This window comes from Ranitomeya imitator, chromosome 1 (genome assembly GCF_032444005.1).
Source record: "Ranitomeya imitator isolate aRanImi1 chromosome 1, aRanImi1.pri, whole genome shotgun sequence".
In the NCBI taxonomy this organism is placed as follows: domain Eukaryota; kingdom Metazoa; phylum Chordata; class Amphibia; order Anura; family Dendrobatidae; genus Ranitomeya; species Ranitomeya imitator.
In genome coordinates, this window is record NC_091282.1 from 946,242,380 (window position 1) to 946,254,829 (window position 12,450).

Sequence of the window (12,450 nt, forward strand, 5' to 3'; positions counted from 1 at the left end):
CCTTCTACCAGGTCTTTGTGTAGTGACTGGTGGTGGCTTCAGAACTGGGTGACCCACAGATCTGCTCAGAAGGGGCATAAAGCATAAAAAATATGCCAAAAGTCTTGAAGACATGAATACAAATAAATGCGGCACGCTCCCTCCCTCCTCGAGAACGACGCCGGTTTGTTAAAGAGTCTAGAGAAGGAAGGGAGATTTAAAAAAAAAATTATTTTTTAAATCTCGATTTGGGCGCCACCCCGATGCCCTAGGCACCAGACCCCTAGTGCTTAGTGGCAAATACGGGCCTGCCAATGAGTGATACATTGCTGGAATCAAGGTCTCTGTCCCTACATTATTATGCTGCTCTCAGATATAGTAGCAAAAATCTGGTGATAGCGTTCCTTTAATATTTGCTGTAACATGTACTTATATGTAAATGTGTTGTTTCCTGAGAGTTAATTGAAAATTGCTTTGGAAGGAAATTGGTCTCCAAGTAGCAAAATGCTTGTTTTCAGTGGTGGCGGGCAGTTCTAGCTGTTCCCAGTAGACTTCTCTTCCTCGAGTAGAACATCCTCTCAGAATAAAAGTAGAGGATAATAGGTGGACTCTGAACGTGGCAGAGTAGAGAGCTTTTTTCTGAAATACAAGTGTACAAAAATGTAGAGACTTTCTGCATATGCTATCCAATTAATGTCCTAGGAGAGTCAAGAGAACGGGTCCAAAGTCCTCCTCCTTTTAGTGTGCTATACCTACAAGTATCTCAAATGGGCCTTGTCGTAATCACGGATGTTAAAATCTACCACTTGGCCCACACAGCATGATTTCTCCATGAAATGTCTAATATCACTTTGTATCTAAGAAGTTACAGCGGTTTCCCAGCTCAAGATCCAAGTATCAAGACAGCTCTTAAGAATTGCCTAATTGTACATATACATACAGTAAACCACTACTCTTATAGATTTTCCCCTTGGCCAGCGGTTTGTGGGACGAAAATGGCTGTGAAAAATTAATCCCAAAACCTTCCCAGTTTATTTTTTATCATTCTGTATATTTTATGTGAGATGTAATAGTAGTGAATTTTTAGTTGTTATAGAGGCGGTCCAGCTAGACAAATGTAAGTTGATTACAATTTTCTAATATTCTGCTATTATTATGTCCTGCTGTCATTGTCTTAGAATAGTAGAGGTGGAAAGGACCTCCAGGGTCATGGTGTCCAACCCCCTGCTCAATGCAGGATTCCCTAAACCACCTCAGACAGATGTCTGTCCGGCCTCGGCTTGAAGACTTCCATTGCTTCTTGTGTTTCCTTGTGTAAGAGAGAATAGAGCGGATCCCTCTACAGCAGTGTTCCCCAACTCCAGTCCTCAAGAGTCACCAACAGGCCATGTTTTTAGGATTTCCTTAGTATGGCCCAGGTGATGGAATTGATGCCTGTCTAGATGATGGAGTTCTCACCTGGGCATTACTAAGGAAATCCTGAACATGACCCGTTGGTGGCTCTTGGGGACCGAACTTGGGGAACACTGCTCTACAGTGTGACAGCACTTGAGATATTTCTAGCCACATATTAAGTCTCCTCTTTTGCGAGCGAAACATTCCCAAATCCTCTAACCATTCCTCATAGGACGTTGTTTGAAGGCCGGTCACCATTCTGGTCCCAGGTCACCATTTTAGACTGTGAAGCTCCAGTACTGCATTTACTTTAAAGCAAGATCGCGCTTCCTCCGTCTTCCTCAGTCAGTGACCTGTACTAAGGGGGCTGGCTGTCAGGCTCAGTACATTCCCTAAGACAGCCCCCTCCTGTCTCTACATCAGTGACCGAGACGGAGGTTGGCTTAGCTAATAAACTAAGCCTGACAACCAGTCCCCTTCATATGTATGACCCAACAGAGGGAAGTTGCTTTTGTTGCTTTTTCAAAGCCAGTATGAAAGTTGAGCTGCCAGGAACAGCGTCATAATAGAAGAATATTAGAAAACTGTACCAATTTCAGCTATAAACCCAATGCAAGCATTTTTATGTAACTGGATAATAAGTGTATAGAAGTGATGGTAAATGGTAGGCTACGTGAAAGAAGTTAGTTAATAATTCTTCTGCTGTGAGAATATAACATTGAATCCAGAAGTCCTTCATGCATGAAGTCACTTTTAAGAGTTGCTAGATACTGAAAAGTCTGTTATTAATCCTAAGGAAGTGTTAGGTATTATCTAACATGCAAATGATTTGTGTGCCTAGCCTCACAGCCCCATTGTGGAGGCGGCCAGGAAGAAGGCGAGTCTGTGCTCTCCCAGCCAAAAGACAGCGAAACTGGCAGCGAGCGCCTGGAGGCATCACTGACGCAAAGTGACTCACAAGCCGATCCTGCAAGAGAGGAAGTGGAGGCCTGTAAAGTACCCGGAGCATGCAAACAAAGAGGTACTGCTGTTATCCAGGGCACGGATTTAAGGTTAACTCTTCAGGGTCTTCATCTCAGTGACTGCATTGTATGAAGCATCTAATATGGAGTAGGCCGTTCCCCAGTGAATGCCGTGCTTATAGGGTAAAATAGTTTGGAAATTGCATCAGATGAAATATGCTGCAATCATTTTTTTTTCTGCTACAAGACTGGACAGCCATCAACTTCCTTAGCGCTTACCGGCTTCTCAAGTCAGCTGAGTTTTGCAGGCAGACTATCATGGCAAATTAAAGAGGCTGGCCAAGACCGGCCTCAGGTATATAGCCTTGCAAAGCCCCCCAAAGCCTACAGCTCGCACAAATCACAGTTCTCACTATCACACATAAATCCCACGGGTGGGTCGCAGCCACATAGAGTCCACGGTGCAATTTACAATATTAATTGTCCATCTGGGAGGTGGTTCTCTTGCTTGTTTATTGAAATTTTCTTTTTTTACTTACATGTTAATGTAGAATTTCATTTTCTGGCTCACAGTGTTGTGTATGCGGCAATGTAGTTGCTGTTAAACATTGTATGGATGCATTGATATAAATAGAGGTATTTGATTTTAGTGCACTTCCTCTGGTAGTGTCCAGTGTCAGGGTTAAACGTGTTACTTGGATTACCTTAAAGGGAATTTCCAGCGCCACTCACGTTTGCGTCAGTAGGGTGCGGGGGCAGGTGAGCAGTGCCGATGATATCACATCCATTTCCATTGGGGAGAGACACTTGCATGACACCTGACCTGCCTCGCGTTCTGGCAGGGGTGTGCAGACCAGCGATTTACCTCTGTACAGGTGACACAGAGGGTGACCATCACACTATTCTTTTCCTCAGGTTGTCAGTTTTTGGAAAAGGCTGTGCAACTTGCAAAGCGCCATGCTGCTTCCCTGTTTGACTATGCAGTAACAGGAGATGTGAGAAATCTGCTGTCAGTTCAGCGCCATCTAGCGTCAGTTCAAGATGAGAACGGAGACAAGTAAGAAATTGACTGCAGCACAGCTTCTTCTAGACATACCTCATTGTATTGCAGGCTCTGGCTTTAAAGTGAATTATGGTTTTTCTTTTTTTTCCCAGTATTCTTCATCTGTCTATTATTCATCTTCAGTCTGCACTTGTAAAGATGTTCCTAGAAATAACTTCAGGAATTATATGTGAGGATATTACCAATGTGCGAAATGATCTGTACCAGGTATGATATTAGTAGGGTGCTGCTCTGAAGCTAGCTGTAATGCTGAATTCAGTCAGCTCCGGTGTCACCGAGCGGCAGAAGCAAAGCTACCTGCGCTCACAGCATCAGAGAGAGCAGTTTGGACCAGGAGTGTGTTACTGCATCTGGTCCAGACAAGCAGGAATGCACGGATCCCCAGAAAGCCGGAAGTAGGGAGACTGGGACATGGTGCATGCCATAGGCCTCTTTCACATTGTGTTCTTGCCCACATTAAGTGGTCCCACCTGGGCCATTGACTATAATGGTGCTGACCGAGTCAACGTGTTCACTGTCGTATATCATTTTCGGGCGTACACGCCTACTGTTTAATAAGACTGAGCTTACTTGAAGCTGAACTGAAAGTAGTCAGATATGTACAGTGGTTTTATGAACATATTCACCCCCTATTAGCTTTTTACCTATTTTGTTACATTACAACTTGTGTCGAAATATTTTTATAATCCGATTTGTGTGTGATGCATCAGCACTAAATAGTCTGAGTTGATGAAGTGATGTGAGAAAAATATAGGGATTCATTACATTTATGGGATCAAATAACTAAAAATTGGCATGTTCATATGTATTCACTCCTTTTGCAATGAAGCCCTAAAAATTTGTGGTGCAAGCAATTACCTCTATAAGTCACATGCTTAGTGAAAGGCAGTTCACCTGTGTGCAACCTAAGTATCACATGATCTGTCCATACATACACATCTTTACAGGAAGTCCACAGAGGCTGCAGCTAACAAAGAGGCACCACTAACCAAACATCACCATGAAGACCAAGGAGATCTCCAGAAAAGCTGGAGACAAAGTTGTTGAGAAGTACAAGTCAGGGTTGGGTTATAAAAATATCCTAATATCTGATGAACCGCCAGAGAACCATATACTCAATTATCATCAAATGCAAAGAACATGGTATCACAACAAACCTGCCAAGAGAGGGGGTATCCACCAATACGCCCAGTCCAGACAAGGAGGGTATTAATTAGAGAGGCAGCACAGAGACCAAAAGGTAACCCTGTGGGAGCTGCAGAGTTCCCAAGCAGAGACTGGAATATCTGTCCATACGACCACAATGAGACGTAAACTTCATTGATGTGGACTTTATGGAACAGTGAGCAGAATAAAACCTTTTCATTGCACATAAAAATTGTAAGGCTTATTTTGAGTTTGCCAAAAGACTTGGGAGACTCATCAAATGTATGGAGGAAGGTGGTGTGGTGAGAGGAGACCAAAATTTTAATTTTTGGCAATCAAGGTAAAAGCTATGTCTGGCGCCAAACAAGCATAGCTCATCATCCCAAGAACACCATCCCCACAGTGAAACATGATAGTGGTGGTAGCATCATGTTATGTAAATGTTGTTTGGCAGCATGGACAGGGAAACTGGTCCGAGTTGTGGTGAAGATGGATGGTGTGAAATACATGGATATTATTGAGCAAACCCTGTTTCAGTCTATCAGGGATTTGAGACTGGGACAGAGGTTCACATTCCAACAAGACAATGACCCATAGCATACTGCTAAAGCAACACTCGAGTGGTTTAAGGTGTGTAGTGTAAATGTTTTGGAGTGACCTAATCAAAGCACACAACTTAATCTAACTGAGAATCTGCAGTCAGACTTGAAGATTATTGTTCACCAGAGGAACCATCTAAAGGTACCGTTACACTGAACGACTTACCAACGATCACGACCAGCGATACGACCTGGCCGTGATCGTTGGTAAGTCGTTGTGTGGTCACTGGGGAGCTGTCACACAGACAGCTCTCCCAGCGACCAACGATCAGGGGAAAGACATCAGCATTGTTGAAACTGTCTTCAACGATGCCGAAGTCCCCGGGTAACCAGGGTAAATATCGGGTTACTAAGCGCAGGGCCGTGCTTAGTAACCCGATATTTACCCTGGTTACCATTGTAAAAGTTAAAAAAAAAAAAAAACACTACATACTCACATTCCGATGTCTGTCACGTCCCCCGGCGTTCACTGTGTCAGCGCCGGCCGGCCGTAAAGCAGAGCACAGCGGTGACGTCACCGCTGTGCTCTGCTTTACGGCCGGCTGGCGCTGACACAGTCAGTGCGGGAAGCTGACGCCGGGGAACTGTTTTGTACTGTTTTCTTTTTTTTAACTTTTACAATGGTAACCAGGGTAAATATCGGGTTACTTAGCGCGGCCCTGCGCCTAGTAACCCGATATTTACCCTGGTTACCAGTGAACACATCGCTGGATCGGCGTTACACACGCCAATTCAGCGATGACAGCGGGTGATCAGTAACCAAAAAAAGGTCCTGATCATTCCCAGCGACCAACGATCTCCCAGCAGGGGCCTGATCGTTGGTTGCTGTCACACATAACGATTTCGTTGGTTGCTGTCACACAAAAAGCAACGATATCGTTAACGAAATCGTTATGTGTGAAGGTACCTTTACTTGAAGGAGTTGGAGCAGTTTTGCCTTGTGAAATGGGCAGAAAATCCCAGTGATAAGATGTGGAAAGGTCATAGAGACTTATGCAAAGCGATTTGCAGCTGTTTGTGTCTCAAAAGGAGGCTCTACAAAGTACTGACTTTGGGGGGGGGTGAATAGTTTTACACACTGAAGTTTTCAGTTAATCTATCCTATTTGTTGTGTGCTTCACAATAAAAAGAAAACCAAATGTTTACAGTTGTAGGCATGTTCTTTACATGAACTGATGCAGACCCTCAAAAAACAGTGAAATTCCCAGTTGTGAGATTGTTAAACACGAATAATTCCAAGGGGGATGAATAATTTCACAGGCCACTTTATACCCAACCTGTGCAGGGATAACTATATACACAGAAAAGGACGGGTAAAGAACAATCTCACCCATATGCAGGGGGTGGGGTCTTTTATTGCACAGCAGTCCTGCTTAAACCAGTATATTTCTTAACAGCAGGGCCTGGAGAAGACCCAATTGGTCCCTAGCAGTACTAAAGAGGCCCTGGTCGTCCCAAAAGCTCCCTCCCAATAAGTGAAGTCCACATCCGACTTATATTTTGCTGTGCACCTACACAAATTAGCAGTAGCTCACAGCCACCTTTGTCTTAATTCTTTCACCTGATGATTGTATAGTACAAAACATATGCCATACACAGTAAATGCACGTTGACTTTTAAGTAGGATGATGTACCAATTGTATATGGATTCAGCAGTACTATTCCATTATCTGAAGACCAATGCCACTTAGGCTTATGCTTCCACAAACCCTATTTCAGTGTTTCATGGACACCCTTTAGTCTTTTTAATTACCTGATCAATATAAAGAAGTAGGTCAATAGTCCACAAAAGATGTGGCCAGTGCTATATACTTTGTAAGATCAAGGTTGCTCCTAATATCTGGATAACGGTAAGGTACCATTTTGCTTAATTAAAAACATGGAGCTTTACTGTAGTTTTAAATGGACAGTAAGATAAAAGTCCTCTTTCAAGCAATGCTTATTCCTATATGTTCAAATGTAAAAAAAAAGTATATAATTGCATTGGTTGCCTTAAAATCAGAAAATGTTTCATAAAACTTCTTTGAAAATTTATAGACTCCTTTACATTTGGCTGTCATCACACATCAAGCTCACATCGTTCAAGATATCCTGAAAGCTGGAGGAGATCCATTAATGTTAGACCGCAAGGGAAATTCTGTTCTGCATCTTGCATGTAAAGAAGGAGATGCAAAGACCCTAAGTATTCTCCTCAATCATTCAAAAATAACTGAGATCATCAATCTTCCAAACAATGAGGGTGAGTACGTGTTACCCATATCACAATACGGACAAAATGTTACACTGAGCCCCTTGTGGATGATCTAATATGTGTGGGTTCCAACTGACCTTCTCCTACAGGTGCTTCTCACTAAATTAGAATATCATCAAAAAGTTAATTTATTTCACTTCTTCAGTACAAAAAGTGAAACTCCTATAGTATATAGAGTGATTACAAACATAGTGATCTATTTCATGTGTTTATTTCTGTTAATGTTGATGATTATGGCTTACAGCAAATGAAAACCCAGAAGTCATTATCTCAGTAAATTAGAATACTTTATAACACCAGCTTGAAAAATGATTTTTAAATCTGAAATATTGGTATACTGAAATGTATGTTCAGTAAATGCACTCAATTGTTGTGAATTCTGTGGCTGAATTCACTCCTGTGGTCACAAGTGGTACTGTAGCTTCTGAGCTTCCTCCCTCAGGTGTTCTGGTGAGCTCGTTGGCTGCTGTGTTATTTAACTCCACCTGATTCTGTCTTCCTTGCTCCTTGTCAATGTTCCAGTGTTGGATCTGAGCTTTGGATCTTTCCTGTGGCCTGCTGCTCTGCTTAGATAAGTGCTTCTTTGTTTTTGTTGCTATTTTGTCTGTCCAGCTTGTCTATTCGTTTTGCTGGAAGCTCTGAGACGCAAAGGGTGTACCGCCGTGCCGTTAGTTCGGCACGGTGGGTCTTTTTGCCCCCTTTGCGTGGTTTTTGCTTTAGGGTTTTTTGTAGACTGCAAAGTTCTCTTTGCTATCCTCGCTCTATCTAGAATATCGGGCCTCACTTTGCTGAATCTATTTCATCCCTACGTTTTGTCTTTTCCTCTTGTTAACAGTCATTATATGTGGGGGGCTGCCTTTTCCTTTGGGGTATTTCTCTGAGGCAAGCCAGGCTTGTATTTCTATCTTCAGGCTAGTCAGTTCCTCAGGCTGTGCCGAGTTGCATAGGTAGTGTCAGGCGCAATCCACAGCTGCCTTTAGTTGTGTTTAGGATAGGTTCAGGTATTGCGGTCTACAGAGATTCCACGTCTCAGAGCTCGTTCTATTGTTTTTGGGTTATTGTCAGATCACTGTATGTGCTCTGATTGCTAGCACACTGTGTCACTGGATTGCCATCATAACACTCAATACTTAGTCGGGGCTCCTTTTGCATCAATTACTGCATCAATGCGGCGTGGCATGTAGGCGATCAGTCTGTGGCACTGCTGAGGTGTTATGGAAGCCCAGGTTGCTTTGATAGCAGCCTTCAGCTCATCTGCATTGTTGGGTCTGGTGTCTCTCATCTTCCTTGTCAATATCCCATAGGGTTAAGGTCAGGCGAGTTTGCTGGCCAATCAAGCACAGTGATACTATTGAGAAAAAAGGACAGGGCAACATGAATTTTAACTTTTTTAATTTGATTCTTTATTCTCACTTAGATAAGCTGCTGCCAAAGCAAAGGAAACAGTGTCCGACAATGAAATATTTCCTTTTCCCCATTTTATGTTGCATGTTTATGGAGGAGTCAAAGTAAACTATCAGTCAAACATGCATTCATTTGAAAACTTTTTAGAGATAATCTGTCACCAGGTTTTTTCTACCTGAGAGCAGTATAAGGTACTGCCAAAGATCCTGATTCCAACAATGTGTCACTTACTTTGCTGCTTGTTGTAGCTTCAATAAAATCACTGTTTTACCAGCAGCTGGAGGAGTAATAAACCTGATGCCATGTAGTCCTCCATATTTATTAATTCTTTATAAACCCAACCCACACCACTGGTTGGCATCTTTCTGCCTCTGCACAGTGCACACAGAAAGCTGCCAATCAGTGCTGTGGGCGGGGTTATACAGAAATCAACATTCAGAGAACTGGTACATCTGCAGCAGATAAAATAGTGATTTTATCAAAACTGCAGCAAGCAGCTCAGTAAGTGATACATCACTGGAATGAGGGCATCTACCCCTATATCATGTTGCTCTCAGTGGGGTAGCAAAAATCTGGTGACAGATTCCCTTTAATAGATTGAAGCTAAGACAATATGCTTTGGTTATTTAGAATAACCTTGTGTGAAAGCTTTTTCTAAACATTTCTAGAACTATAAGAATTCTGTTTGAATGCAGGATTGAATGCAATTCATGAAGCAGTAATCACAAACAGCATGCCCTGCCTTAGACTGCTGATATCAGCAATGGCCGATGTAAATGCACAGGAGCAAAAGTCCGGAAGAAGCCCTCTCCACCTGGCTGTGGAACAAGACAACATTTCCCTGGCAGGCTGTCTTCTTCTTGAGGTGAGTGTTGTATGCAGCATCTCCCAATTGTTAGGTTTGGAGTTTTGAAGATTCATGTCATTCTGATGTATTATCAAGCCACCAAATGGATGTGAACATGGACCTGAAAGTAAAGTTTCTGTCACGCCGATAAGGGGCAGGATGGCGTACTGGGACCCGCACCTGTCCCTGCCACTATAAGGGGCCCTGACTTTCCCTTATCTCAGGGGTACCTATGATGGTTAGGAGGCCTGAGCCGCCAGCGTATCCCTGTCTCCTGTGCAGGCCCTATCAGTGGCCCCCTCTCCCCCCTAGGGAGGAGGATTGCACCAGTGTATAAATACAACAATAAACAGGGTATACAGACAAGGTAACTAAAAGTCTCAAACTCACCAAATGCTCACACAACCACAGAGGAAACACAGAGAAGGCAAGAGAAGGGAAAAAAAGTAGGAAGGAAAACAGGTTTAACATGCAACCAAAACAGCAGACACCAATCTCTGTAAATAAACCTCCAAGCTCCTAATACCACGCTCCTTCAACCTCCAAGCCAGGCAGCAGAACTGATCACTGACAACAGTTGTGGTCAAGGCTGAGTCTATATAGGAGGAGATTGCGAAAACCAATTCAGCTGAGAGTTCTAACCCTCAGCAACTTTAGCAACAAGGTTTAACTCCTGCCCTGCACAAGACAGCCAGGTCAGAATTCAGGAGAAGAGCTTCTGTTCATCGTGTGTGAACGAGGCCCAGAGCGCTGTGGTTCTCTGGAACCTCTCTGTCGCGGTAGCCCCGTGACAGTTTCTCTTTTATTGAAGGAAAAAAGTAAATCTGTTCGTCAACTCTGCTATGCATGAATAAGATATCAAGAAAAAAATGGAATCACCACAAGTCTGAATTGTTGTTTATAGTCTTGCCCAGCTGCAAAAAATAGTAGAATCTATCAAAATAATTTTTATGAAGAGGGGTGCACAATTTAAAATTGTTCTTAGTGATCCTTTGTAGTTAAAAATAATAAAATATCCTATTTTTCTTTAACCCCTTTCTGCCATTGGACGTAATATTCCGTCCATGTGGGGTGGGCCTTAATTCCCAAGGACGGAATATTACGTCCAGCGCGATCGGCCGCGCTCACGGGGGGAGCGCCGCCGATCGCGGCCGGGTGTCAGCTGCTTATCGCAGCTGACATCCGGCACTATGTGCCAGGAGCGGTCACGGACCGCCCCCGGCACATTAACCCCCGGCACACCGCGATCAAAGATGATCGCGATGTGCCGGCGGTGCAGGGAAGCATCGCGCAGGGAGGGGGCTCCCTGCGGGCTTCCCTGAGACCCCCGCAGCAACGCGATGTGATCGCGTTGCTGCGGGGGTCTCCTACCTCCCTCCCTGCAGTAAGTCCCGGATCCAAAATGGCCGCGGATCCGGGTCCTGCAGGGAGGGAGGTGGCTTACCAAGTGCCTGCTCAGAGCAGGCACTTGGTAACGCTGCACTGCTCTCAGACAGATCGGTGATCTGTCAGAGTGCTGTGCAAACTGGCAGATCACCGATCTGTATTGTCCCCCCCTGGGGCAAAGTAAAAAAGTAAAAAAAAAAATTTCCAAGTGTGTAAAAAAAAAAAAAAAAATCCTAAATAATGAAAAAAAAAAAATATATATTATTCCCATAAATACATTTCTTTATCTAAATAAAAAAAACAAAACAATAAAAGTACACATATTTAGTATCTCCGCGTCCGTAACGACCCGACCTATAAAACTGGCCCACTAGTTAACCCCTTCAGTAAACACCGTAAGAAAAAAAAAAAAAAACGAGGCAAAAAACAATGCTTTATTATCATACCGCCAAACATAAAGTGGAATAACACGCGATCAAAAAGACGGATATAAATATCCATGGTACCGCTGAAAGCGTCATCTTGTCCCGCAAAAAACGAGCCACCATACAGTGACAACAGCAAAAAAATAAAAAAGTTATAGTCCTCAGAATAAAGCGATGCAAAAATAATTATTTTTTTCTATAAAATAGTTTTTATCGTATAAAAGCGCCAAAACATAAAAAAATGATATAAATGAGGTGTCGCTGTAATCGTACTGAACCGAAGATTAAAACTGCTTTATCAATTTTACCAAACGCGGAACGGTATAAACGCCTCCCCCAAAAGAAATTCATGAATAGCTGGTTTTTGGTCATTCTGCCTCACAAAAATCGGAATAAAAAGCGATCAAAAAATGTCACGTGCCCGAAAATGTTACCAATAAAAACGTCAACTCGTCCCGCAAAAAACAAGACCTCACATGACTCTGTGGACTCAAATATGGAAAAATTATAGCTCTCAAAATGTGGTAACGCAAAAAATATTTTTTGCAATAAAAAGCGTCTTTCAGTGTGTGACGGCTGCCAATCATAAAAATCCGCTAAAAAACCCGCTATAAAAGTAAATGAAAAAAATGTATTTATTTCCATTTTCCCATTAGGGTTAGGGCTAGGGTTAGGGTTAGGGCTAGGGCTAGGGTTAGGGTTAGGGCTAGGGCTAGGGTTAGGGCTAGGGTTAGGGCTAGGGTTAGGGCTAGGGTTAGGGTTAGGGCTAGGGCTAGGGCTAGGGTTAGGGCTAGGGCTAGGGTTAGGGCTAGGATTAGGGCTAGGGTTAGGGCTAGGGCTAGGGTTAGGGTTAGGGCTAGGGTTAGGGCTAGGGTTAGGGTTAGGGCTAGGGTTAGGGTTGGGACTAGGGTTAGGGTTAGGGCTAGGGTTAGGGTTAGGGTTAGGGTTGGGGCTAGGGTTAGGGCTAGGGTAAGGACTAGGGTTAGGGTTAAG

General features: G+C 43.3%; 1 protein-coding gene across 2 annotated transcripts in view; it reads left to right on the forward strand.

Annotated features, from left to right (window-relative positions):
- The window catches only part of NFKB1 (nuclear factor kappa B subunit 1), a 161,223-nt gene that overhangs the window by 118,325 nt on the left and 30,448 nt on the right, over nt 1–12,450 (forward strand). For both annotated transcript variants that reach the window (XR_011316755.1, XM_069743654.1), the window contains exons 14-18: nt 2,216–2,395; nt 3,252–3,393; nt 3,492–3,606; nt 7,182–7,383; nt 9,495–9,664. Coding sequence is in view for 1 of the 2 variants with exons in the window: in XM_069743654.1 (XP_069599755.1) it covers nt 2,216–2,395; nt 3,252–3,393; nt 3,492–3,606; nt 7,182–7,383; nt 9,495–9,664 (809 nt within the window). In the remaining variant the exon portion in view is untranslated. The remainder of the gene's footprint in view (nt 1–2,215; nt 2,396–3,251; nt 3,394–3,491; nt 3,607–7,181; nt 7,384–9,494; nt 9,665–12,450) is intronic.